This window comes from Caretta caretta, chromosome 2 (genome assembly GCF_965140235.1).
Source record: "Caretta caretta isolate rCarCar2 chromosome 2, rCarCar1.hap1, whole genome shotgun sequence".
Lineage (NCBI taxonomy): Eukaryota > Metazoa > Chordata > Testudines > Cheloniidae > Caretta > Caretta caretta.
The window spans coordinates 266,198,143-266,226,073 of NC_134207.1; the positions used below are offsets into that span (position 1 = coordinate 266,198,143).

Genomic DNA, 27,931 nt, shown 5'->3' on the forward strand with positions numbered 1-27,931 from the left:
GAAGCGTCTGAAAACCTGCATAGACATCACCAAGTCCACTGAACTCACTGCTGGTCTTGTCTAAGCACTTGCATCTCACCCACCGCCATAGCATCTGAGCCCCTCAGAAACTCACTTTCATTTATCCTGACAGATGCATAACGAAGGACCGTTCTTCTCCATTTTACAGAAAGGGAAGGGAGCCCCAGAGAGATTAAGGGACTTGCCCAAGGTCTGACAGGAAGTCTGTGGCAGAGCCAGAAACGGGGCCCAGGTCTCCTGATTCCCAGGCCTTAACCCCAAGACCATCCTTTCTATTGGTACATGAGGAACCAATTCAAGCCTGGTGGAAGCAGCAGCATTGACTTCAGTGGAGCTGCCTCCACGTACCCCAGGACTGAATTCAGCTCGAGGTCATTGTGGGTTTGTCTGCACAGCAACTAGACACCTGCGGCTGGCCCACTGCGGTGGAGACATACCCTGAGAATCTCTACTGTGCCCAGCCTAGCTGGGTGGAAGGCTGGGGGGGCCTTGTTGGAAGGCAGAATGTAAATGAGCCAAGCTGGAGTTAACATCCCTACTCGTTCTAAGGGAGCCAGGGGCTATTTGATCCTTGAGGGTTGGCCAGTGTCCAAGTGGCTAGAAGCCAGCCCGGGGAAGCAGGTTTCAGCAGGGGCTCAGACGAAGGGCAGTGGGAGGACGCTGGCAGTGAGGGGAAGGGTCCCTGCAGGTGGAAGGGTGGAGGTGAGGGATAGAGATGTGGGAGAGCTCTGATTTGGTGGGGAGGGAGGGGGCAGCGAGTGAGATGGGGTGGGCAATATAGGGTCGGAGCGAGCTGAGGCAGGAAGGAGAAGCGGAATATCGCTTCGTCTACACTACAGCGTTAGGTCGATACAAGGCAGCTTACATCAACCTAACTCTGTAAGCGTCTACACTCAAATGTCACTCCCGCCGCCGTAACTCGCCCACTACGCTGACTTAACTCCACCTCTGCAAGAGGTGTAGCGCTTTGGTCATTGTAGTTAGGTTGACACAGTGTCACTTTAGATCAGTGGTCTCCAACCTTTTTACGTCCAATTTCACTTTTTGAATTTAAGATCTAGCGCGCCCCTTCCCCAAAGCCCCGCCCCGCTCACTCCACCCCCTCCTCTCTCCCTCGCTTGCTCTCCCGCATCCTCACTCACTTTCACTGGGCTGGGGCAGGGGGTTGGGGTTCAGGAGGGGAATTGGCGTGCTGGCTCCAGGGGGGGGTCAGGGCTGGGGGCTGGGGTGCAGCCTCACGCTGGGCAGCACTTACCTCGATGGGCAGCTCAGCAAGGCTAAGACAGGCTCCCTGTATGCCGCGACCCCATGCCACTCCTGGAAGGGGCCAACATGGGGGGTTGGGGGCACATGCGCCGCGCGCTGCCCCTCTCTGCGGGCACTGCCCCCAAAGCTCCCATTGGCCATAGTTCCCCATTCCCGGCCAATGGGAGCTGCGGGGGTGGTGCCTGCCCGCCACTGCTCTAGATATGGTGTTGCTTACCATCCTGTTGCGGCTTTTCAGAAGCCGTCCTGCAGTGCCCCACGCTGACCGTCAAATTGGAGCAAGTCTCCTGGGGAGGATGTGCCCCGGGCCGACACAAGGAGCGTAGAGTGGACATGCAAAAGCGATTTCATTACTGCAGGTGGTCGTACAGAAACATAACTTCAGTCAACTTCATTTTGTAGTGCAGACTTGCCCTCAGATTCCTTGGGAGTCTCTCAGTGTAGTTCACGGCCACTCAATCCACGCATCCTTGGGGCTTGAAGAGTTAATAGCCATGAGTGGCTCAGGCCTTTGTTTTATGGCTCAGCAGGAAGGGATCTCTAGCTGCCTGGTGCCCCCAGCACTGTGCTGAAGCACTGATCATGACTGACCCAGAGAGCAGTGTCACCAGCACCTCCCCTCCAACTCTTCCCGCCGACGCCAGAGCTGGGGGGAAGCTGGGCTCTCTAGTTCATTCTGTAGCTTCCCCAAGAACGTGGGGACTCCAGATCCTTGGTCCATTCCATAGTGAGGTGCTCGGGAGAGGCTGACAGAACTAGTTGGTGCTGCTGGCTTTGTGGGAGCTTTTGTCCCATAACTGTAAGGCAGCCCAGGCCTGGCCGCAGCACCCTCGCAGTCCAGTCCAGGGACCCTGCTGAGTGGAGACACCAGGAGCACTGTCAAGTCACCCACATTTGGAGGGAGGTGACCTCAAATTCATTGGCTCACCCTCAAACCTCCTCATTTAGAACTTGCATAAGCCCCTCGCACCCAAATGATGCAGTTGTGAGAGGGATTGGAAGGGAGAAATGAAGGAGAGAGGGGACAGTGGGAAGAGATTGGGGCAAAATGGGAAAGGAGGGAGAAAAGGCAGCAAAACTGAAAGCAAAAACAGGTAGGAGCTGCAGTGACCCTTATGGAGGAAGGCTCCTTCCTTCTGACTCAGCTGTTTGCCTGCCAAAAACTGATGGACAAAGGCAGACCCAGCAGCAGGGACTACAGCTGCAGAAACCTCTGAATCCGTGCATTCATTATTAGTAGTGTTACCGTAGCCTCTGGTTTCGGACCAGGAGCCCATTGTGCTAGGGGCTGTACAAACACAGACCAACCCTCAGTGTGATGCTGGGAAGAGCCAGCAGGGAAATGCACACTTTTTACATAGAAGTAGGGTCATTAGGCTTTTATTTGTAATTTTTCATATAGACACAAAAAGCAGTAACTCCAGGTTAAGGGAGAGAACGGAAAGCTGCACACACCTTTGCCTTGTTACGTTAGCCAAGCATGTGAAACAGGCCCAGCACAATCAATTCCCCGGTCAATACACTTCTTGAGGCCCTTGTCCAATAGCGACTGAGGAGCAGTGAGTAGAGGCTAAAACCACTGGTGTGTTCATGCTGAGTTTCCTCTTGGACTGTCCTCGACTCTGAGATGGTGCTAGGGGCCAGTGAGGATCTCCCCTGCTTTACACACGTTAATGAAGCATCACACCACTCCAACGACGGAAGTATGATCTCCCCTTTAATGAGAGGGAGGTAGAGGAGTGGCTCGTACCCGGTCACGTGGTGGCTCTTTACTTCAGGGGTGCGGGATAAGGCCTTGTAAGATTTCACATGTGCGTATTATTGGAAATGAGGCTCTTGTATAATTCCGCTCTGCACTTTGCAGCAAGACCAGCGTTATGAAGAGTTCTCACCTGCACAGTGGTAGACCAGAACTGTAGTTAGGTAGGCTAGGTGTTTAGAACGCAGAGGGCTTTCCCCCTCCGGGAATGAGGGAGGTGCCATATGTCCCTTTTAACCCTTTCCGGGTGGGAGAAGATCTCTCGGGAACACGTAGCTTGTGAAGGGTTAATACGTCCGGGTGAAGAGATGACTTTCCGTCCCACAGCCTCTCTCAACATCGTGGAGCCTGGATGTCAGAGTCACTCGCTGACTGTCTGCGCCAACCACAGCAGCTCAGCGGAACTCCTGCAGCAGGTGGTGGCCAGAGCAGAGGCAATGTACAAGACCAACGCCTGCCTCCACTGGTACTGGCGATATGGCTGCGAGGAGGAGGATTTCCAGCAGGCCTTCGAGACGCTCTGCTCTGTGGCAGACGATTACAGCCGGCTGGGAGAATAACGCTGTCTGCTTTGGCACTTCCAGGCTGCTGGCTGTCAGCCTTCCTCCTGAGAGCCCGGAGAACCTCCAGGAAAGATCGTGCCAAGGTCTCTGGGAAAGGGGTGGTTCTGCGTTGAGGGGGATGCTGCTGTAAATCAATACTGTGACACATAACACTAGACAAATAGAATCGCCTCTCAGCCGGTGGGGTGTGAGTGTGTGCGAAACAGACTGTGGGCTCGACTGCCTCTTGGTCCGTGGGCCTATGCAGGGGTGGTATGGAGAGCAAGAGCCCCTTCGTGCCCCCGCACAGGCTATCCAGACATTGCATAGAGGTATAAGGGGGTGAACCAACCCCACCCAATGTGTGATGGCAGGGGAAGGGCTCCCCCCCAGCACAGGGCCAGCCAGCACAGCTGAGCCAGCATTGCAGGGGTAGTCATTTACTGTTGGTTTGGATTAGCAGCAAGTTGGTATGCCCCTGGAGCAAAGGGGAGTCATAGAGGAATCATGCCTTTGCTTCTGGAGGACAGAGGGCATGTGGCAAGGCCACCAAGAAAGCCTATAAACATACCACCTGGACACGCCAGTGGTTTGAGCATCTGGGGCAAAAATTGGGGATTGGTCCTGCTTTGAGCAGGGGGTTGGACTAGATGACCTCCTGAGGTCCCTTCCAACTCGGATATTCTATGTGCACACCTATGTGCCTTGCCTCGGAAGATCTCACTCACTTTGGGATGGTGACACAAGGCTCTGAGAGATCTAGGGTGTGGGTCCTTCTCCTTAGCTTCGAGCTAAAGCCAAATCCTAGCACCTTCCATAGAGGGGGAGCCACCCTCCATGACGAAGGGGAACAGGTTTTGGTCCCTAATCTGGTCCCTGGGAAACCAGAGAGGAAGCTGAAGCTACGAACAGACAGGGTTACAAAGCAGAGGGATTGAGCAGGTAATTAGAGGGCTGAACAAAACCCGAGCAGATTTATTCAGGGAGAAGACTACACACTAGTAAAGACCTGACTCATCTCCACTTGTACAGCCAGGCAGGAGACGCAGTTACAACGTGCTTGCAATTTGGCCTGTAGACAGGACCTCAGATGTTCCTTAACCAGGCTAAAGGCTTGGACACATTGCATAGGCAATGTCTGGGGACAGGAAGGGCAAACCCCACCCTTCCATTGAGGCATCTGACAGAGCGCCTCCTGCAGGTTTTACAAGGACCCTGTTATTTGATGTTGTGAAGTTCTAGACTATAACAGAATTCAAAAAAGAACTAGATAAGTTCATGGAGGAGAGGTCCATCAATGGCTATTCGCCAGGGTGGGCAGGGATGGTGTCCCTAGCCTCTGTTTGCCAGAAGCTGGGAATGGGCGACAGGGGATGGAACCCTTGATGATGACCAGTCCTGTTCATTCCCTCTGGGGCACCGGGCACTGGCCACTGTCGGAAGACAGGATACTGGGCTAGATGGACCCTTGGTCTGACCCAGTCTGGCTGTTATGTATTTAGCACTAAGCTGAAAGTAGGCTCCAGAACTAGCTCTAGAACCAGCTGTACCAAGAAGCAATTGTGCACAAGGTGAAAAGATGGTTGTTTAAAACCCTGGCCCAACATGATACCTGACCAGCTGCCTAGTACTGGCTGAAGGTGCCCCAGCATCACTAGGTTGTTAGGTTTTGTCTCTTTCTATTCCCTTAATAGTGTGCCCTCAAGAGGAAGGGGGTCCTCATAGGACCACCTGTGGCTGCCTTCTTCCGTTCTTGGACAAGAATTCTCCATTGGCTGGATCGAGGGCTTTTAGGGTGTCTGCACTGTACACTAAGCCCGGGCTCTGACTCAGGTTTGAGCTCAAGCCCCACTTCCCCGCCCCCCCAATCAGTCTGACTCGGGTCAGCAGGCACTCGGCTCCTAGGCCCCTGCTAGCAGAGCCCGCGTGCTGCTGTGACTTGGGTCCCAGCCCTGTCATTATGCAGCGTGGACACAGCTCAAGCCGCAGACCTGAGTCAGAAGGCCTGCGTAGCGCAGTATGGACGCGTCAGCACGTCTGGGAGACCCGGTCCAGTAACCGTAAACCCAGGCTTGCAATGCAGCGTGGCTACTCAAGCACAGGCTTGGAAACACCAGGTCCATAAGCCTAGGTCCCACAGACCCGGGCTTAATGTGCAGTGTAGACAGATGCTGAGAGCCCCTATGTGCCATTCTGGCCACTTTATCTGGCATCAAGGGGCTGGAGTGGCGGGTAAGATTCTGATGTTTCAGAAGCTGTGAATTCTCTGGGTCCGCCGAAGGAGGCCACCCCACCAGGGGCCTGGCCTGGACACTCCTGGTATTTCTAACGGTAAAACATACGAGAAAGAGAACCACCCTTCAGGTCTTTTCACCTGTCGCGAAGAGGCACAAGCTCGGTTTTCTTTCCTCTGCAGCTCACCAGTAACATGCACACACCTGCCCTGCCAAGGCGTTGCACTTTTCAGAGTCAGGGAAACAAGTTCTCCTGGTTCAATTAACGAACGTGTATTTTATCTTCCTCTCTGGGCGCTGACGACTCTACTGTAGCCAGCACTAACCTTCATTCTAGCCAGCCAAAGCCATTTGTCACGAGCCCAGCTTTATTTTTTGGTAAGTCTCTCGTGGAAATCAATGCTGACCCGTTTTCTGAGGACAGTTTGGTTCATTTCCTTGTATAGAACACAACGCAAATGGCTCTGTCCTGCACCTGCTATATGACATGGAGCACCGCTGGGGGTTTGTTCTTCACCGTAGCTGTGATGAGTCCAGGTTTCTTGTGCATTTGCTGGAGGGCGGCCATGGCTCTAAAGTACTTGTGCTGATAATAGAAAACAAGATCTAGTTATTAAAATGGCACCAGGTCTTCAGGCCTATAGTTTAGATGCAGAGATGGTTATCGGAGCCGGCACAACGTTACTTTCACCCGTGTCACGCTTATTTGGAAAAGTTGTCCTCATTGGGAACATGGGAACTGCCAGAGCCCCTCCTAGTCCAGTAACCCATCTCCAACACAGGCCCGTCCCACCTGATTCCAAAGAAGGGGCAAAAAACCCACTAGTGGGCAGTTATAGGATAACCTGTCCCCAGGATCAGTTTTCTCCTTACCCCCATCAGCTGAAGGTTGGTTTGGGGGTGTTTGGTTTAGAATCCTTACTACTGTAAGCCTGGATGTGGCCATTACTGTAACATGGTGACCACCACCCAAGTAGCCCTTGGGGCCAGGGGTGCCTCTGTCGTGCTCTGCCCCAGTTTCCCCTTCTCCAGGGCTCCTTAAACAAACTCCACACAGCCTCTCAGCCAATCACAGCCCTTCTTGGGGTTTGGTTTCTTTATTAACACAAAGTTGTAAAACGCAACCACAAAAACAAATCTTCCACCCCCACCTTAAGCTGGGCACGGGCCCTCCTCCCCGAGGTACTGCCCCTTCCTGCTGCCTGAGCAGATGCAGGGCTGGGCTTGTCTTCTTTGCCTTCTCCCAAAGGTTATTTTGCCTGGCCCCAACTCCCTGCATGAGACCCTCTCTTCCTGCAGCTTCACTCTGCAATTCCCTTTCTAGCTGTGCCCTCACTGAACTCCCTCTAGTCCTTTATAGCCCCCTTGCTCCTGCCTCCTGCTTTTGGCTAGCTGGGAGCACATGCTCTGGCACAAGGGAGCTGTACCTGTTCCAGACACGGGGTGACCAGCCACCCTATGACAATTACCCATATAGATACAGTCCTTTTTTGAATCTTGCTAAGCTCTTGGCCTCAGTGATATCTTGTGACAATCAGTTCCACAGGCTAATTGTGCCTTGTGTAAGCACCTAGTATTGTGCGCGTTTGCTACAATATTAAGCAAGTGGATCTGGTTGCAGAGCCCAGGTTCTCTGTCCCCACTGCCTTAGCTGCCCTGGTGAGAACGCTCTGTGATTGACTGTAGGATATGCCCCACCTGATTACGCCAGGCATCATGTTTTCACCAGGTTTCCTAGTTGCTCCCCAGCACAGAGCTGAATATACAGAATTTCCCCGCTGAGCCAGAGAGCAGCTACATCCTGAGTTCCTTCCCAAGCTTTGTTAAAAGTCACAGCAAGAATCAACGTCCACAGTAACTTGCTGAGAGCATCCTACTGCCTGGCGCTCCCAGCCCCTGCCAAGCATGGGAGGGGAAGTCCTGAGTGTCTCTTTATTATGAGACTGCCCCATAGCAGTGCCAGAGCACTACAAACCACGCCACGGTGGCCGGATCCTCAGCTGGGGTAAATCAGTGTAGCGCCACTCTTGTCACAGCCATTGACACTGGCTGAGGCTCTGGCCCTTAGAGTCTTTAGCTGAGGTGATGGGAAGAAATTCAGAGTTCATCCTGTAGCATGCGACCACCAAGCGCCAGCCCCCGGGGTGGGAGAGGGAGCGGTGAGCGGGGCTGCAAACAGCTCCTTGTGCTGTATAACTGAACAGGGGCTGTTTCAGAGGGTATTGCCGATGCCCCATGCTGCGCACAGGGGGCGTTTACCCCCAACAGAAAATCCTGGCACAGGTTTGCACTACCAGCAGGCGCTGACAAACCCGCTTGCGGCCCGGCACCGACTCACGCTACCTTCTGATCAGTCTTCATTTTGGCATTGTAGAATGAGGTGGAATCTGGACAGGCTGGCAGGACTTCCCCCTGCAGCCGGTCAAACCGCTCCTGCTCATCTTCATCCTGGGAGGAAGAGAAGGCGAGAACCCAGCTGTCACAGGGTGACTGGCCCCTTGGAGGGGGATTAGGGCCAGCCCCACCTGTGCAGCAATTAACTGTATCCCAGCCTGAGGGTGGGACTAAGGGGCCAGGTGTTAGCAGGGCCTAGAGATCTGTGGTGGAGGTCTCTGTGGTGAACACCTGGGCCCCAGAACGAAAAGGCTCAAGGAACCACAGTCAGAGACCCTGTGATCGGAACCCCAGGGAGCAGCTTAGGGTCCCGTGGAAAGCCCTGAGATAGGGGTTGAGAGAATCAGGGAGGTCCCTGGGAGAAGGGGAGGGGAAACCTGCTAAGAAGCAGAGCCTCCAGGGAGAAAGCCCAGAGAGGCCGTGCTCTGTCTCAAGAGCAGAGAAGAAGCGGTGCAGGGCCTGCGAGTAGGGGTGTAGAGCAAGGAAATGAAACATAACCCAACAGGGGCAGAAGATTCATTGTTTGGACATGTAATTGGATTCTTTAGTTAGACTTTGATTACCCTGGAATGCAGGGCTGGATTAACTTTTTGTGGGCCCAGGGCCAAACATATTTGTGGGCCCCCATGGGGCAAGGTGCAGGGGGGCGGGATGGTCAGTCTCCAGAGTGAAGGGCGGGCTGGGGGCAATGAGGCACAGCATGGCGGGAGCAGCCCCGCTCTGCGCAGCCCAGCAGGAGGGCACTATTTATGAACCTACAGCTGCCAGAAGCACACTGGCCTGCCCAGCCCTGTGCTGCCAGCATGCCCCTTCCCCTTGAGGGCAGGCCCGCACCGCACCACACCACACCCCACCACCTCCCTGCCCAGTGCCTCGCCCTTATGCCCAGCGCCCCCTTGCCCAGAGACCTCCACCACAGATCTCTAGGTCCAGCCCTCACCCCTCCCAGAGACCTCCCCGGCTGGCCTCCCACCACAACTGCACAGCACCCTTGCATACCACGCTGCTCGCGCAGCGCTCCCCGCCCATACACCTCCCCACTGCCCACCACCTTCCTAACAGTCCCACCATCACAGCTGCACAGCACCCCAGATTCCTGAGGGGATTCTGCACCAAAAAATTAAAAATTCTGCGCACAATATTTTAAAATTCTGCAAATTTTACTTGTCAATAAATAAATGTGGAGGCTCCAACATAGCAGTGGGGAGCACAGGCCACAGGTTGCATGGAGGTGGGAGGTCACCCTGCAGCCTCCCCTGACCCCACCCTGGGACAGGGACTCAGCAGTGAGGATGCACCCAACCCTGACATAGTGCAAGGGCCAGGCCTGCCCCAGAAACACCCTGGGGCCCTGCCCCCCTGTGCCAGGCCCACCAGGCGTGGGTGAGCAGGCTCAGCCTGGCAGCAGGAGCCAAATGCAGAGGGACTTAGTGTGGGGGGATCCAGGTGGGGTAAGAGAGTTCTCTGTGGGGCAGTCTGGATGCGGGCGGCTCAGTGGGAGATCTGGATGCACAGAAGCTCATTGGGGGGTTCCAGGTGCAGGGGCAGTGGGACTCTGCAGGGGATCCAGGTGAAGATGTTTGGGGCTCAGCGGGGGGGGGGGGGGGTCTAGGTGCAGGGGAGGTGGGGTTCATTTGGGTGGGGGTGCAGGTGGTTGGGGCTCAGTGGACAGGGTGTCTGGGGGGGCTCATCGGGGTGGTACAGATGCAGGGGAGGTGGGGCTTCTCAGGGTGAGGGTTCGATGGGCCTGCTGAACAGGGGGGCCCCAGCTTCTGCCAAGGGGATGCCACAGGCTGGAAACCAGCTTCCCCCTCCCCTTCTCTTCCCCATCCCCTGCCCCTTCTCCACTGCCCCATCTCCTCCCCACCCCACCCTCTTCCTTTCCCTCTGCCTCTTCCCCCTGCCCCCGCTTCCCCCTCCCCTTCTCTTCTCTTCCCCATCCCCTGCCCCTTCCCCACTGCCCCATCTCCTCCCCTCCCCACCCTCTTCCTTCCCCACTGCCTCTTCCCCCTGCCCCCGCTTCCCCCTCCCCTTCTCTTCCCCATCTCCTTCCCACCCCACCCTCTTCCTTCCCCACTGGCTCTTCCCCCTGCCCCCGCTTCCCCCTCCCCTTCTCTTCCCCATCCCCTGCCCCTTCCCCACTGCCCCATCTCCTCCCCACCCCACCCCTTTTGTTCCCACTGCCCCTGCTTCCCCTATCCCCTTCTCTTCCTCATCCCATGCCCCTTCCCCACCGCTTCATCTCCTCCTCATCCCACCTCCTTCCTTCCCCCCGCCTCTTCCCCAATCCCCACCGCTCCATCTCCTCCCCAGGCTTGTGGGGCAGAGGGGAACTGCTCCTACAGCACAAGCCGGCGGGGCGGAGTGGGCCAGGGCCGGGTCGCTCCACTTCTCGCTGCCCCGTGAGTGCGGGGAGGGGGAAGGGGGAGAAGGGGACATCAAGAAACCAGATCGTGATGATTGGGAGAATGGGTTGACAGCAATGGAGTGTGCCTTGTACCTGGAAAAGAATGTGAACCAGTCACTCCTTGATCTGCACAAGCTGGCAACTGACAAGAATGACCCTCATTTGTGTGACTTAATTGAAAGGGAGAAGGGGTGGAGAGGGGGGGCGGGGCTGTGGCGGAGCAGGGGTGGGAAGAGGCGGAGAAGGGACGGGGCAGCTTTTCTGGCAGGGCGATCGGGCTGGGCAGGGCCTCTTCTGCTTCTGGGCCCAGCGCCATGGTAAACCCAGTGCTGCTGGGATGGGATCGCGGTTTACCTGTGACCGGTCCAGAGGCTGAACTACCCAGAACTGACAACTGCAGAAACAGATCAGCTGACAAAAGGGGGGCGACAGAGTGGGACAAGTCCCTGCAATGATGTGTCCTGACCTCGGGGGGGCGCTCTGCTGGTGAATGCGCCCCAGCCCTATATGAACAACAAAGGATTAGACAGGAGGCTGCAGACGTATCTGCGACAGCAAATGGAAGAGTTGATTCTCTTATCAATTAAGGGCAGTCTGGGCCCTTCACATGAATGGAAGTTAGTCTCCTGTGATACTGCACTCAGATAGTATGATCTTGGGGGCCCTATAAGAGGCGAGAAAGACATGGACTGGAGATGAGAGAGCTCTTTCCCTTTCAGTGCCTGGGGTATATGAGGAACCCTGGGCAGTTTACAGGCGGCCACTCAGACTCTGACAGGAGGTTCCATCATTTCTCTTTTGGCCGGCCACACCAGCCGGTGTAGGCAAGGAGCAACTCCGCATCTTCTCATGGCTGTGCTCTATCGATATCTGCATCCAGGACAACCTGTTCTCTGCGGCAGGCTGGAAGAACGACATGGGGCTTCTTGGAGCAGAAAAAGGACTAATCTGCCCAGTCTAAAGTCTAATGCCACATGTGCATGGTGGGTTTTGACTCACTGGATCTGGCGGACAGAAACCCACCTATGTGTTTATCTGAACAGCCCTCTCCTTTAATGCCCACCTTCTAATCTCTCCTCCCAGCACTTGTCCAGCACGCCAGCATGGAGGGCATAAGGACAATGAAGAGAAATGTGCGTTTGAAGGATACCCAAATCTGACAGTGATTGGGAGAGTGCTGGGTCAGGTCTCAAGTGAGCACTCTCAGGAATATATTCTGTCTTCTCATGAACAGCTTGGAGAACATGGAAGTCAAGTCCATGAACAATATAAAGATGGGAGGGGTCAGAAATTGGATGGAGAATGGGCTAAAATCTACAGTATGAATGTCAGAGGGTGACTGGCCCTTTAAAAGGGAGCACGGGAGGCTAGTGCACCTGTGACTGATTATCACCTGCCCAACTGGGCTAAAGGGAAAGCACCTCTGCCTTATCAAGAGGGACACAGCAGCAGGGGTGAGGGGCTGCCTGCCAAACCCTCCAAGCACAAGAGTAAGGAGAGGGTTTGGAGAAGAGAGGAAGATGCTGAGCCTGGTAAGAAGCACCTGGAGTTCTGGGCTAGAGAAGAAGCTTGTCTCCAGGGACAGAGCCCTGAAAAGGCACCAGCTGGGAAAAGGTGGCAGGACCTATAATATTGAAGGACTGTGTTTGAATCCTGGGCTAGAGATTCAGCTTGTCTCCATGGAGTGAGCCCTGAGAATGGGTGAACGGGGAGAACTGTAAGGAGGAGAGACTGCTGTTGTCCTTAGACGCTGGGTTTTAGAAGAACGTAAATCCTCCTGTTTGGGGGAGGGATAAGGTGACCCTGTACCAATAAAGAAACTTGGGTTGGGCATAAATGCAGATAATCCTGGTGTAATCCAAATCTGGAAACCCTAATTTGTGAGGGAAACACAGGCCCGTAGAGTGCTGCAGAAGCATGCTTGCCCAGAACGGGGCACTCCAGGGCATTGCCGCAATGGGTTGGAATCATTAAATTAAAATTCAATACAGACAAATGCAAAATGGTTCAAAGCAGGATGAAATGATCAAATACCCCACTATAAACCAAAGGGCACAGGCCTGGGTGATGCTCCCACAGAGACAGAGCTGGGGCTTGCTGAATAGAAAAGAATAACGCAATGCCTTACAAAAGGAAAAGCAAAGCAACTGCTGCACCGGGTTGTATTAATAGAGGCATCCTTGTGATGTAAACCTGTAGCATCCAAAGTCAGAGGGAGCTGCAAGGCACATTCTATACACCTTTTGGGCTCGACTCGTAAGGAGGACAAATAGTCCAAGGTTGGAAACCACTCATGACACTTGTGTGGGGAAAGGTTTTGATTCAAAGTTGGGAGCCCAGAGCTAGAAAACACACTTCAAGGAGGTGTTTGGGACTGGTAAACAGCACAGGAGAAGCCAGGACATCTGAATTCTGACTCTAGGCTGCATGACCTTAGCTGGTTTTCTCCTTTAAGAGGTGTTAGAAGAGAAGCCTAGAGACCAGGTAAACCAAGACTAGGTGACATGAGGTTGGTCCAACTTCTGAATAGTCCTAGAACTAGACAGAGTTACGTTACTTCTAACAGAAGTTACTTTTGATGTGTCTTCTTGTATATGTGAACAGTGAAATCTAGTCCCATTGGCATCATGGGAGTTTTGCCAGTGACTTCAATAGGCGCATTCACTCTGAGTGTTTATCCCCTTTGGGCTCTTCTGGACAGAGTTAACACCTATTTTTATTTTTTTAAATCTATCATGATCCTTGTATAAGTATTTGTCTGTAGTTCAACGATAACTAATAACAAACCTGTTTCATTTGCCCTCACTTTATACCTGCTCTTTATACTCTGGAGGTGAAGTAATTCAATAGGGAGGGAAGGTGCCTACTACGACTGCCCTTGAAAAACACTCTAATGTGTCTTTCTAGAGCAGTTTGGGAGGTAGCGCTTAACTCTGAGCTTTATATTCCAAATAAGGGTACATTTGGTGGCAAAATAATTCCTTTTCAATTTTTCTTCTAAAACAGTAAACCCGCCAGATCCCCTTGCTATGGTCAGGATCTGCAAGGGTTAAACAGGGAGAATGCAAATATGTAATACAAAGTAACTCCACCCTTCTCAATACTGTTTGGTCTCAGCTGTCATGGTATACCCCAGAGGTAGCTGCATTTCAGTGGTACTGTATGTGTATAGGATGAGATGTGTTTTGAGCTTCTCTGGGATTGGTGGCACCAAGTCAATGTCAAACAGCATTATAGTTTTGAATCCCACATTTTAAAAAAAAGAAGAAGCCTGGAGAGAGCATTCAGAGGAGGTCACTAATGAGAAAAGGGTTGGAGAATGAGAACAGTTAGGAGAACTGCCCATGCTCAGGCAGGAGAAAAGTTCAGGGATTGCATCTCTCTACAGCGGTCTGGCTAAGTGGCAATGGCCAGTAGGTGGAGACATGACAATTCAAGAACTAGGGGTCACCCAATGAAATTAATCGGCAGCAGGTTTAAAACACACAAAAGGAAGTATTTCTTCACATAAGACATGGTCAACCTGTGGCACTCCTTGCCAGAGGATGTTGTGAAGGCCAAGACACTAACAGCGTTCAAAAAAGAACTAAATAAGTTCATGGAGAATAGGTCCATCAATAGCTATTAGCTAAGATGGGCAGGGATCGTGTCCCAAACCTCTGTTTGCCAGAAGCTGGAAATGGGCGACACGGGATGGATCACTTGATGATGACCTGTTCTATTCATTCCCTCTGGGGCACCTGGCATTGGCCACTGTCAGCAGACAGGATACTGGGCTAGATGGACCTTTGGTCTGACCCAGTATCACCGTTCTTATGTTCTTAATTTAGTTGATGATAGACACTAGAAACAACCCCTCAGTTACTCCCTGTGCCGCCTTGACCACTCGCCTGATTGTTGACATCAAGCGGATGGTCATGCACTTGGATCAATAGATGTTTTGTTAGTGTGACCATGAACAAGAGAAAACAATACCACAAAAACAAGACATGTGCCAGTAGCTGCCGTCTGCTTCCCCTGGCTGGTGTCCCAGTGCTACACCTCACTGACCCCAAAAAGGGCCAGAGCTGCAAACCTCCCTCCTCCGACCAGGACTGGTAGTCCCTGTGACGACAGTATGACACACCGCTGTCAAGCAGGGAGGGAAGGCAGGACTCCCCAGCACAACTCACCAGAGACAGGACTCTGTTCATGGGAATCATTCCAGGTCTGATTTTGCCTCCAGGCTTTATAGCTTCCTGCACATCCTCAGGGATAAGGAAGGACTCATTGTACCAGATTTCAAATTCTGTAAGACAAAGTAGGGGACAATAACCAGGGCTGTGGTAACAAAGGGGGCCAGGTTTGTATTTTTCCTGGCATGCTGCACAATGACTAGACATGTACCTTCACAATAGTCTAAATCTGTACCATAGTTAGTGACCCGAATGGTGCCATCAGTTGAAATATGCTGTTTAGGGCCTGGTCATATTCCTCCACCTTTAAATGGGAAGCAGGCACAGTCTCTGCCCCCTGTGACAGCTATAGGGAACGTGGAGATTAGAACTATCTGAGTGGCCTCTAGAGGTCGCTCTTCTTACACAGTGCTAGAGATGAGAACAGTTTTCAATCTGACATTTGGAAATTTGGAAGAAGCAATTTTAAGCAGTCAGCACATTTTTGGTCGGACTTCGCCTCCAGTGCTAAATGAGCATCATAGCCCCTTGCCATCCCATAATAGCAACTGAGAATTCACAAGAGGCAGAGCAGCGCGGCTGGAACTTGCTCTTATTTCTAATAATATGCATTTCCCAGGCACACGTCTCTAAAGCCTCATTCCTCTGGCATGCTCTGCCTCAGGGCCTAATCTGAGGGAATTAAGCCCTGAGAAGCACAGTAACCCCCAGGAATGTCCTGTGTTTGTTTTGTGTCCTGGAAAGTATGGAAGAATGAAGAAAGCCAAACCAGAGCCCTGCTTTTCCTAGGCACTGCTGCCATGACTGTAACACCACTGACTTTATACCCTGGTCCGAACGAGTCACCTCCGCATTCCATGAAAACACCAAGTGCATTCATACGAACGGTCACATCGTTGTTTGCACATTCAAATTAACATAGACATCGGCAGCTCCAAATATGGGCCAAATCCTGATCCCACTTAAGCCAATGGCAAAACCTTCCGCGTGGTTAGGAATTGGCCCTATGTGTACTTACCTGAATAACACAAGGCAGTTGTTTCAGTGTGGGCTGCTCCTGAGAGATGCAAGCTTGTGCCCCAGCATGTTTGTAGAAAACAGAGCATTGCACAGTTTCCAAATGCTGAGCACTTTGATACATCTAATGTCATCAAACATACTGGTCAAATCCAGGCCCCAAGCATAGACCCAGGCCCAAACTGGGTGCCTCAGTGGGGTGCTGCATATATGTCCGAGTTAACTCATACCAGAAACAAGCGTCATCCGAGTGAGGAGGGTACCAGTGAGGAGGTGCATGCTAAAATGTGTGGACCAATGCCCCCAGATACCATGCCACATCCTGCAACACTGGGACTTGAGGCACACTGAACTCTTATGGGCTTCGGAAAGGTGCAAAAATTGCAGCACCTGGCTCAAGCCTTGGCCCAGTGCTGTGCTTGCACCACAAGTCTCTGTGTCAAACAAAACGATGGGTGAAATCCTGGCCCCACTGAATTCAATGCTTACTAGTTGCATCTCGGCATCTGATCCAGAAGCAACTGTGTTAACATGGGAGGAACAGAATCTGTAGGAGCTACGTGTCTCATTAGAAATTGAGTAATATATATAAAATAGAGCTGCAATGGTGATTAACAAAACCACATTACAGGGTCACTGGGACTCAAGGATGCATCCGATGAAGTGAGCTGTAGCTCACGAAAGCTTATGCTCAAATAAATTGGTTAGTCTCTAAGGTGCCACAAGTACTCCTTTTCTTTTTGCAAATACAGACTAACACGGCTGTTACTCTGAAACCTGAATTTTAGAGGCTTCCAATTTTGCAGGGCAAATGATGTCATTTAAATATATGCCCATCTGTTCTGTGACCACAATGCAGGGCTTAGAGATCTGAGTGCTGTCAAATTCACCAGCGAAAGTGCATGCCATTTCCAAACCTCTGGCCAGCAACATGAATACCTGAGATTAGTCTGTTGCGGCACTGATCCACCAGATGCTGACAGTACTGGACTTCTGCTTTCAGGTCCCGCAGTTCATCGAAATCAGACCTGTACTGTTTCTTCAGATCCTTAAATTTCATGACCAGTAAAAATTCCTCCTCATCAATTATGATCTGTCCTTCCTCATTCACATACTCCCCTGCAGGGTGAGAAGGACGTGACAGGTTCTCATGAGTGGAAGGAGAGTGCCAAAGACCAGGGATCATATATGGAGGTTGACCACACAGCTGACATTTCTTTAGATACACTGTTCTACCCCCAGTGGCATAGGGATGGAGTGGTTACTGAACTCCTGAACTAGCTGAGATCTCAGTTCCTCTTCCAACCCTAATCTTCTATGATACCTCCCTAATCCAAGAGGTACATGACTAAGAGTGGGCCGATTAGGTTGCCCTGCTAACTCTTGCAAGACAGACTGTGTGAAGGTATCACTTAGGGCTTGCATACATTGTTCCTATTGCAAAACTCTCACTGATGTCACTGAGAGCAGGACTGGCATGTTAAGGCAAGACATTGGAGATAAACTGGTCACCCCCCAGAGACCGTTAGCATCCAGCTACCTCCCACATTAAAAACCTCTCCCCTTGCTCATAGTTCCATAGAATCCGAGAAATGTTGGGCTGGAAGGGACCTCGAGAGGTCGCCAAGTCCAGTCCCCTGAGCTGAGGCACAACCAAATAAATCTAGACCATCCATGACAGGCATTTGTTCAACCAGTTCTTAAAAACCACCAATGATGGGGATTCCACAACCTCCCTTGGAAGCCTGTTCCAGAATTTCACTGTCTTTATAGTTAGAAAAATTTTCCTAATATCTTACCTAAATCTCCCTTGCTGAAGATTAAACCCATTGCTTCTTGTCCTACTTTCAGTGGCCATGGAGAACAAAACTGATCCCCACCCTCTTTAGAACAGCCCGTCACATATTTGAAGACTGTTATCAGGTCCCCCCTCAAACTAAACATGCCCAGTTTTTTTTTAACCTTTCCTCACAAGTTTTATTTTTTTTAAACCTTTTATCATTTTTGTTGCTCTCCTATGGATTCTTTCCAATTTGTCCACATCTTTCCTAAAATGTGGCACCCACAACTGGACACAGTTCTCCAGCTGAGGCCTCACCAGTGCTGAGTAGAGCAGGACAATTACCTCCTGTGTCTTACATACGACACTCCTGTTAATACACCCCAGAATAATATTAGCCTTTTTCACAACTACATCACATTGTTGACTCTTATTCAATTTGTGATCCACTATAACCCCCAGATCCTTTTCTGCAGTATTACTGCCTAACCAGTTATTCCCCATTTTCATTGCCCATTTGATTTTTCCTTCCTAAGTGTAATACTTTGCAATTATCTTTACTGAATTTCATCTTGTTGATTTCAGATTAATTCTCTGATTTGTCAAGGCTGTTTTGAATTCAAATCCTGTCTTCCAAAGTCCTTGCAACCCCTCCCAGCTTAGTGTCATCAGCAAATTTTATAAGATATTCTCCATTATCCAAGTCATTAATGAAAATATTGAATAGTACCAGACCCAGGACTGACCACTGCGGAACCCCACTAGATATGCTCTCCCAGTTTGACAGCAAACCATTGATAATTACTCTTTAATACAATCTTTCAATCAGTTGTGCACCCATCTTTTAGTAATTTCATCTAGACCACATTTCCCTCATTTGCTTTTGAGAATGTCATGTGGGACTGTGTCAAAAGCCTCTCTCAAATCAAAATACACACCATGTCTACTGCTTTCCCTCCAGCCATTAAGCCAGTAACTCTGTCAAAGAAGGAAATTAGGTTGGCTTGGCATGATTTGTTTTTGACAAATCCATGCTGGCTGTTCCTTATAACTCTATCATCCTCTAGGTACTTACAAACTGATTGTTTAGTAATTTATTCCAGTATCTTTCCAGGTATCAAAGTTAGGCTAAATGGTCCATAATTGTCGGGTCCTCTTTGTTCCCCCTTTTAAAGATAGATACAGTAAAAGCTTTGTTATCCGGCATGTTGGGAGAATGGGGGGTGCCGGTTAATCAAAAATTCTGGTTGGTTAAGAGTTATACTTACCAATGGAACCAATTTTCAAAGAATTAGAATACAATAAAATGAATGAAGTATAAAAGAGTTTACAGGTACTCACCAATCCAGTAGAAGTACTGCCCTGCAGAGTGGTTGGTTTCTTGAAGCACTTAGGTGTACACAGGTTAAGTTTTCTATACAGGAGGTTATTTTATGATACTACATATCACTATGGGTAGCGCATGGCATACACCCAGATGACTAAAAATACGCTTAACCCCAAAACTATACTGAACATCCTTTAATCTTCCTTTGATTATTCAGAAGTCACTTCAGGATCTTGCAGTGCCTCAGGGTCATCATTATCAACATCAATTATTGTAGATGTAGAAAGTGTAGGAGATAGGGTCATTACAGATTCAGCCCAATGACACACCCTGGAAGCTGCTTTTTTGAATAAATCCTTGATATCAGCTTGTTTGCTTGTCTTCTGCCTCTTTTGCATAAAAGTAGAGTGCAATTGCATAACCTCCTGGGCAGTATACTAGTCCCAGTTACTAGACTGAAGATTTGTATTGGGAGATATCAGAAATGCTGGTTAATAGAGCTTTCTGGTTGACAAAGTGCCAGATAACACAGCTTTTACTGTACTATGTTTGCCCTTCTCCAGTCCTCTGGGACCACGCCTGTCCTCCATGGTTTCCCAAAGATAATCACTGTCGGTTCCGAGACTGCTTCAGCTAGTTCCTTATGAACCCTAGGATGAATTTCATCAGGCCCTGCTGACCTGAACACACCTAACTGGTATCAATATTCTTTAACCTTTTCTCTTCCTATTTTGACTTGCGTTCCTTCCCCCTTGTTTATATTGTGTTGAGTATCTGGTCCCATTAACCTTTTCAGTAAAAACAGAAGCAAAATAGACATTAATCACCTTTGGCTTCTTGATGTCATCAGTTATTAGTTTTCCTTCCCTGCTAAGTAGAGGACCTACACTTTCCTTCATCTTTCTCTTCCTCCTAATGTATTTAAAGAACTTCTTATTTCCTTTTATGTCCCTTGCTAGGTGTAACTCATTTGTAACTTAGCCTTTCTGATTTTCTCCCTACATGCTTGTGCTATTCTTCTCTACTCCTCTTTACCAATTTGTCCATGTTTCCACTTTTTGTGGGATTTCTTTTTGATTGTCAGGTCATTAAAGAGTTCCTGATGGAGCCATATTGGCCTCTTACTATTCTTCCTGTCTTGCCTTCGCATCAGGAGAGTTTGCAGTTGTGCCTCTAATGTTTGCCTCTGATCATGTTACTTTAGTGATTTCCAGCTTCCCGAATAAACCAGTTTGTAGATATGAAATGCAAGAGTAAAGACCCAAGTCACCAAACTAAGGGACTGATCTTATGAGGTGCTAAACACCCTCATTTCATTATGACTTCAACAGGGGCAGAGTTTGCTCATTAGCTAGCCAAGAGAGCTCAGCACTTTGCAGAACTGGACCCTACATGAAGATGCTCCTGGTAAAAAAGTTGCTATAATGATTGGGCAAAAATCTCTCTGTGTGTACAGAGGTGAAAACCAGGAGAGTCCAAATAGTGTCAGGGCAGGTTCTGATACTCTCTTTCGCACGGAGCAGCGCCTTCCTCCACAAGTGTGACTTCAGCGCAGTGACCTCAATGAGATGACATGTGGAGTAGGATGTGATTCACTGGGAGGTTATTAGAAGGTGGTGCACAGTAAATAAGATTCCCCTGTTCATTTATTAGTGGGCCTGCTTTCTGTCTGGCACTTCCTTTACAATTAGAAAAGCCCTTCTGATCCCCCTGGATCCCTTTGGCTGGCATTAACTCAATTCTGCTATTTTGCTGCAGCACTGAATGTCCTGACTGTTAGGGGTATAAAATCTCAAGCACGTTGTTGCGTTGACTTAGTTTGTTCCATATCTTATCTATATAACTGAAGGTGCTTTTTCTCTTCTCTTTTTTGGAGTGTTACCTGGCCAGTTCTGAAAGCATCAAAGTGAAAAAAGCCCGCTAAGCCATAAGCATATACAAGCTGTGGATAAGAGAAGAGACACTGAAGTGCAGTCACAGCTTCAGTATTAAATCACTGAGGCCCTGATACATTTGAGAACAAGAATGAAGGCCAGTCTTATGGAATGGGGGACCTACCCTGGAAAGCAGTGACACTGAAAAACCTCCAAGGATCATGGTGGACAATCAGCTGAACATGAGTTCCCAGTGTGACTCTGTGACCAAAAGAGCTAATGTGATCCTGGGATTCATAAACAGGGGAATCTCAAGTAGCAACAGAGAGGTTATTTTACCTCTGTATTTGACACTGGTGTGATTGCTAGTGGAATCCTGTGTCCAGTTCTGGTGCCCACAATTCAAGAAGAATGTTGATAAATTTGAGGGGTTCAGAGAAGAGCCGTGAGAATGATTAAAGCATTAGAAAACATGCCTGATAGTGATAGACTCGAGGAGTTCAATCTAGTTAGCTCAACAAAGAGAAGGTTAAGGGCTGACTTGATTAGTCTGTCAGTAGCTACATGGGAAACAATACTTAATAATGAGCTCTTCAATCTAGCAGAGAGAGGTATAATGATCCAACGGCTGGAAGTTGAAGCTAGACAAATTGAGACTGAAAATAAGGTGTATATTTTTAATGATGAGAGCAATTAACTGTTGGAACAATTTACCAAGGGTCATAGTGGATCTCCATCACTGACAATTTTTAAATCAAAATTGGATGGTTTTCTAAAAGCTCTGCTCTAGGAATTATTGTGGGGACGTTCTCTGGCCTGTGTTATTTGGGAGGTCAGACTAGATGATCACAGTGGTCCCTTCTGGGCTTACAATCTCTGACTCTATGAACTGCCTGACAGCATACCGGTGTAGCAGTAGACGTACAAGCAACAAGCTGTAGGACCAGGGCCTGAAAGAATTGACACTTCTTCGAATTTGATGCCTTTTAGAGTCTTATTTCCATTTTTTTTGTTTTGTTTTAGAGCGTTTTATGCTTGAGACATTCTCACGCAAACGGGGAGTGTGGTGTTTCATATGTCAGGGACTGATCCAGACCCATCAAATCAAATAGAATGATGTCTACCCAAAAACAAAGTTACCATTACTCTAGTGTGGTACGAGAAACCCTACATCTAATGGGTTTTACAGTGCATTGACCTAATTCTCCATTTCATTTCACCAATTTTATGTCAGCATAACTCCGCTGAAGTCCATGTGGAGAATTCGACCCTATATCTTTGTGTTCAGTCTGGCTGAAACTCACTTCAGCTGCAGAAAGCCTGAGTGACTGGGCTCCGTGTGGTTGAAGGGCAAGGCAATAAGGCAGTGGAACTGGCTGCTGAACCAAAGGCCAGGTTAAAGAGCTACAGCATAGGCCCCTTTGGCTGCCACTCCAGCCTGTGGCACAACAATGGTGTCATGTAATCAGCGCTGGATTAACGTTTTGTGGGCCTGGCGCCAAACATATTTGTGGGCCCCCATAGGGGCAATGGAGCATGGTGCAGGGAGGTCAGTCCCCAGAGCGAGGGGCCAGCCGGGGCAATGGGGCATGGCATGGCAGGAGTGGCCCCGCTCCGCCCAGCCCAGTGCGAGGGCACTATTTACAAACCGGCAGTTGCCAGACGCACAGTGGCCCTCCCAGACCTGTGCTGCCAGCATGCCCCTTCCCCTCGGGGGCGAGCCCATGCCACACCACACAGACCCCCTGCCCAACACCCCATAGGTGTTGACTCCGTGGGTGCTCCGGGGCTGGAGCACCCACAGAAAAAAAAAAACAGTGTGTGCTCAGCACCCACCAGCAGCCCCGCAGTCAGCTCCTCCTCAGCACTGCCCGCCTGCCGCTGATCAGCTGTTCAGCAGCGAGCAGGGGGCGCTGGGGGGGAGGGGAAGGAGCAGGGGCACTCTGTGGGAGGGTGCGGAATGGGGCAGGAAGAAGCGGGGCAGGGGTGGAGCAGGGGCAGGAAGAGGTGGGTGGCAGGACCTTGGGGTCAAGCACCTGTGGGGAAATCAGAAATTCAGCACCTCTGCAACAACCCCCCCCCGACTCCCTATGGCCAGAGCCCCCCCCCCAACACCCCCTCCCACAAATGCAGAGCACTCTGCACAACCCTACAGGCCAAGAGGAGCAAATGGTGGGCTGCGGGGGAGCCAGCAAGCAGAGCAGGTCGGGGCCCCTTCTGAGCATGGGCCCGGCTCCATGGCGCCACTGCAAACCCAGCACTGCACGTAATGTGTTCCAATAGTTACAGCTCAGAGAAATGAAACAAGCTCTCCCTTCTCCCTGCTCAGATCTGTGTTGTCCGATCTAGTCTATATGCCACTTACCCTGCTCCTCCCTCTCCTTCTTCTGAGCCCCAAGGGCCCCTTTGGTGATGTCCATCTCCTGTTTTATTAGGTTGAGTCTGTGGGTGATCTCGCTTGCTTTCTTCTTCCTGTCGCTGAGGATGGCTTTGTTCTCCTTAAAGATCCGGTTGATCTCACTTCCTCGCTCGTTTTTAAACTCCTCAAATGCCACCAGCTTAGAGGGAGGGGAACTGCGCCAGGGTTCAGAGAAGGAAAAATACAGGAAGGGTCAGTTGCTCCAGCTTCAGGTTTACTTATTGCACCTGAGTGGACTGATAATCAATGTCTGCAAATGACATCTCATGGGGCTCTTTCAGAATCTATTGACACTTGCAACATCACAGCGCTCTCACTGTGCTAACCTTCATGCCTGCTTCTCTCCCTGGATGGCTTGGCCTATCCTAGCAATTCATGCTGGTATGACTACATCGCTCTTCCGCCCCCCCTGAGCGCCGCAGTTACATGCACCTAACTCACAGTGGAGACGGCGCTATGGCAGTGGGAGGGCCTCTCCTGTCGAAGGTGGTGTACCTGGGCTGGCGGGAGAAGCCCTCCCACTGGCACACAGAGCGTCTTCACTGAAGCCCTGCACTGGTGCAGCTGCAAAGGCGCAGTCCTTTAAGTGTAGACAAGCCCGACCACTCCAAGAAGGAAGAGTTACTTACACAGAAGCAAAGTTCCCTAGCAGCTGTCTCAGTTGAATCTTCCCAGAAAGTTGGATCTTATGGATCCAAACTTCTGAGTCTTCTTGCCTCTGAGGCCACTCTGGGAACCCAGGGGAGGAGAACCAGAAAGAGGTCAGCAAATATCTATGAGGGTGCTGGTATTTTCTATGGATCTACATATTAGGTTAACCTCCCATGGTATCCCCTAGGGAGCCATGCCCTTGGGCTAACCTCCCATGGTATGCCCTAGGGAGCCACGCTCTTGGGCTAACCTCCCATGGTATCCCCTAGAGAGCCACGCCCTTGGGCTAACCTCCCATGGTATCCCCTAGGGAGCCACGCCCTTGGGCTAACCTCCCACGGTATCCCCTAGGGAGCTACACCCTTGGGCTAACCTTCCATGGATATCCCCTAGGGAGCCATGCCCTTGGGCTAACCTCCCACGGTATCCCCTAGGGAGCCACGCGCCCTTGGGCTAATCTTCCATGGGTATCCCATAGGGAGCCACGCCCTTGAGCAAACCTACAAGAGGGGTGAGGAGTGTGAATCCATAGAAATCGTGGTTCACCTTCAGAGAAGTCTTCTGACACAGGCAAGTCATTCATCTCTTACCTTAAAGGAGCCTACCCTGTATTGATCTCCTAGAAATTGGGACTACAAAGCTAGACAGAAGCCTGTCAGATGGCATCCTGCCCGATCTTGGTCAAGCCTTTATATCCCCACCATGAGAATGGTGATAATACATCCGTACCTCACAAAGGGGATGTGAGGCTTAATTAGTTAATGTGGTTTGCGAATGTAAAGCCCCAAAGCAGCACCAGCTCTGTTACTGAGCAATGGTAACATTTAGTAGTTCAGAACAAAATTTTAGGGCTGCTACTGCTTCCTGAAAAACATGTCTAATGGGACTGCTTCCTTTGCTGGCAGCAGGGACGTGTTTTCGACAGCAGAGAGCAGAAGCAGGGTGGATGCCGGGTGCAATGGCTAGAATTTACCCATCAGCTCACTTCGAAGCTAGTCGGAGCTAGACCCAGAGCAGGGATGCAATGTCAATCCCCAGCTGGCAAGTGACAGGAATGCCAAATCAAATAGATCCAAAATCAGGAGACAAACCACACTGCTGCATTACTCCACTGAAATGCATACACGAGCACTCCCCATGTATGTGCATGGTGCCCCGTTACAGTACCACTGCGAACAGCAAGGTGTAAAAGCAGGAAACCTAGGCCAAAATACCCTGGAGTGAGGATAGCTAACACTACATGTCCCTTTTGCTAAACAGAAACTGCTTCCTCAGCCTTGGCCCTGTCCCCTCTGCCCCCATCACAGACCGAGCCTCCTCAGACCCAGCAACTGTGGGCACTTTGTCTGGCTTTGCAACCTTGATGACCCCACCTGTTTAGCTCTGCAAATAGAAAGTGCCTCATTAAGGTGAAAGGTTACCTCGGTCGGTGGGAATCCTCCCTGGGCACTGACTCCGAGCGATGTGTCTCAATACTCGCTGCATCCTGCTCCCGTATTAGTCCCTCCTTCACATCCAAATCCCTTGCGGAAGTTACCAGCTGACTCTTTGATGGGGAAACAAAATCCAGATCTTTCCCCAGAACAGGGCTTCCTAATCCTTCCTTCCTGATAGTGGGGCTAAGAGGAAAGAGATGGTTAATTTCCTGCATATGACAAAACACTGATACGAAAACTACACTGCAGAAACCAGTTCGGATTCAAGAACTAGAGGTCTGAGCCTGCTCCTCTGACGTGAACAGTGAAAGTTCTGCCAACTTCAATGGGGCAGAAGCCATTGTCTCTATTGTCACGGATCTTTACTTGCAAACCTAGAGGGACCTCCCTGAATATAAAATCTGTAGGAATAGCAGCACACACAGGATCAGCTTCTTGTGAAGGTTCCCAAGAAGTCCATTTGCATGCACAGGTTACACGGACCTGGCTAGGGCACATTAAGAGACTGAATATACAAGTGTCTGCTTGGAGCAAGCAGCAGACAGTGGACCCCCATCCACCCTCAATGGAGCCCAGTAGCAGAGTCCAGAAGACTTGGCTTAGCCCCCGATCCAGTTTAAGGAAGAAGAGTGGAGAGTCTCCTTAAACTGGCCTCCGTGAGTCTGTTCAGCAAGGGACACCCAGTGTGAGATGAAAGAGATGACAATGGAAGCTGCATGTTAGTGTGGAGAAGTACTCGGGCATCAACCAGGGCAGCACACCCCAGCACCCCTCCTGGACCCAGAAACGTGCAGGGGAGATGTCCCCCACTCAGGGGTACTAGGACTGAGGTGGGGCCTCCTTCCCCCATGCGGTCTTGCGGAATAACTGCAAGGAGAAACCAACCAGAGACTGCCGCCATCAGGAGCGGCAGCAGCTAGAATAGGGGCCTCTGGACTTTCTCTGCCCTGTGCTGATGGGCTGTTTCCTCCAACCCTCCTGCTAGTCTCTTTAGCTCAGCTTCACTCCACATCTGCTCCTCTTACCCTCTCCTCCCCTACCCTGTCCCTCTTACCCCCCTTCCCTTCCCATTTTGCTGATCCCCTTCTAACTATACCCACTCAACAACAAAATCATGCCATTTGCTGCCATTACATTGGTCACTCTGCTGGTGTGTTCTACCCCTTCCCCATCCTGTTCCTGCCTGGTCTAGTTAGGTTGTAAACTCTTCATGGGAGAGACTATCTACTATTCTGTGTCTGTACAGCACCTAGCACAATGGGGACCCATTCCTGGTTTATCCTTAGGTGCTACCCGTAATAAACATGAGTAGTCATTTGCAGTAAATCCTGCACAGACCAGACTTCCACAAAACCAAACGGATTGAGTCTGACACTGACTGTGCAAAGACATATTCTGAGGGGCAGGTTTGGTCTCTCATGGGCAGTGTGTAATGGAGGCTGGGGGAGGCTAAGCCTGCCCAAATCTCCTGCCACCAGTGGGGCAGTAGTGGATTTGAGACCCCCAGAAAAATCTCCCCCTGCTACAACTAGGGTGACCAGATGTCCGGATTTTATAGGGACAGTCCCGATATTCAGGGCTTTTTCTTATGTAGGTCCCTATTACTCCTCACCCTCTGTCCTGATTTTTCACACTTTTTATCTGGTCACCCTAGCTATAGCCACAGGGCTGGAGGAGCTCTCACTCCCTGTTTTGGCCCTGGGGCCGTGGCAGGGGCACAGAGCTTTTCCAGTCTTCGGGCAGCAGCAGGAAGGGGAAGGAGCGAGTGGAGGCAGGGCCTGGGGGGGAACAGGCAGAGTGGGGGTGGAATGGGGGCAGGGCCGCGGGGGAAGGGGTGGAATGGGATGGGGCTATGGTGGGGCTGTGGGCAGAAGGAGCGGAATGGGGGAGAGGCTCCAGGCTTCGAACTTCGGCCAGGGGCTGAGGCTGAGAGCTTGACCCCAGCCAGGGCCGAGCTCTCAGCCCCCTCCGCGCCCACCCCAGCCAGGGCCATTGTGTGTGTGTGTGGGGGGGGGCTGAGAGCAGCAAGCGGGGACATGCTTTGGCCAGAAGAGATGGGGCAGGGGCTAGCCTCCCCGAGGGGAAGCTTCACCCGCCGCCCATCGTCTTTGTGACCAAGCCCCAACCATGTATCAACACCAATCCTGGTAGGCCGGGACCTCCTCACTGAAACAAACACAGAATATCACAAGGATTATTGGGGCTGTTTCTCCACAGCCTTCTCCCTTGGGTAGCTACTTACCCCTGTGAGTGTAAAGCAGCCCATAAGTCCTTGGTTATGTCACTGCCATAAGGAAGATTTTCATGAGTGGAGAAAGACACCTGACTACAGGAGAGGGAACAGCTGTTTTACATGTCAACTCACGTAAGCTGCTCTTTGGCTTTCTTGGCTTTAACTTTCTTCCCGCCGTGTTTGGATAAAGGAGCCACTCCAATCCCGAAGCCCTGTCCATCCACTTCCCCCACTAGATGACCCTCTGCATCGACCAGGCCTGCCTGAAAACAGAGAGGGATGAAGATGTGAATAGAGAAGTATTAGCCCTGCGGATGTCCAGCTTGTGAGAACTAAATACTTTGCTCAGAGGGATAAGTCTGTCCAATTCCTTAATCTAAATCCAGATTCACCTCA

General features: G+C 50.7%; 1 protein-coding gene and 1 non-coding gene across 7 annotated transcripts in view; one reads left to right on the plus strand and one right to left on the minus strand.

Annotated features, from left to right (window-relative positions):
* Positions 1 to 3,788, plus strand: part of LOC125631127 (uncharacterized) — a 51,593-nt gene extending 47,805 nt beyond the window's left edge. Inside the window, exon 7 of the transcript XR_012667322.1 lies at positions 3,374 to 3,788. This is a non-coding gene — a transcript (uncharacterized LOC125631127). The remainder of the gene's footprint in view (positions 1 to 3,373) is intronic.
* The window catches only part of KIF9 (kinesin family member 9), a 47,277-nt gene continuing 21,997 nt past the window's right edge, over positions 2,652 to 27,931 (minus strand). For 5 of the 6 annotated variants that reach the window (XM_048837348.2, XM_048837347.2, XM_048837346.2 and 2 more), the window contains 7 exons: positions 27,668 to 27,798; positions 25,288 to 25,485; positions 23,162 to 23,370; positions 16,755 to 16,934; positions 14,796 to 14,911; positions 8,166 to 8,270; positions 2,652 to 6,408 (listed from right to left, as the gene is read on the minus strand). In XM_048837348.2, coding sequence (XP_048693305.1) covers positions 6,301 to 6,408; positions 8,166 to 8,270; positions 14,796 to 14,911; positions 16,755 to 16,934; positions 23,162 to 23,370; positions 25,288 to 25,485; positions 27,668 to 27,798 — 1,047 coding nt within the window. In that variant the 3' untranslated portion in view covers positions 2,652 to 6,300. The remainder of the gene's footprint in view (positions 6,409 to 8,165; positions 8,271 to 14,795; positions 14,912 to 16,754; positions 16,935 to 23,161; positions 23,371 to 25,287; positions 25,486 to 27,667; positions 27,799 to 27,931) is intronic. The other variant, XM_048837349.2, reaches the window with a different exon arrangement.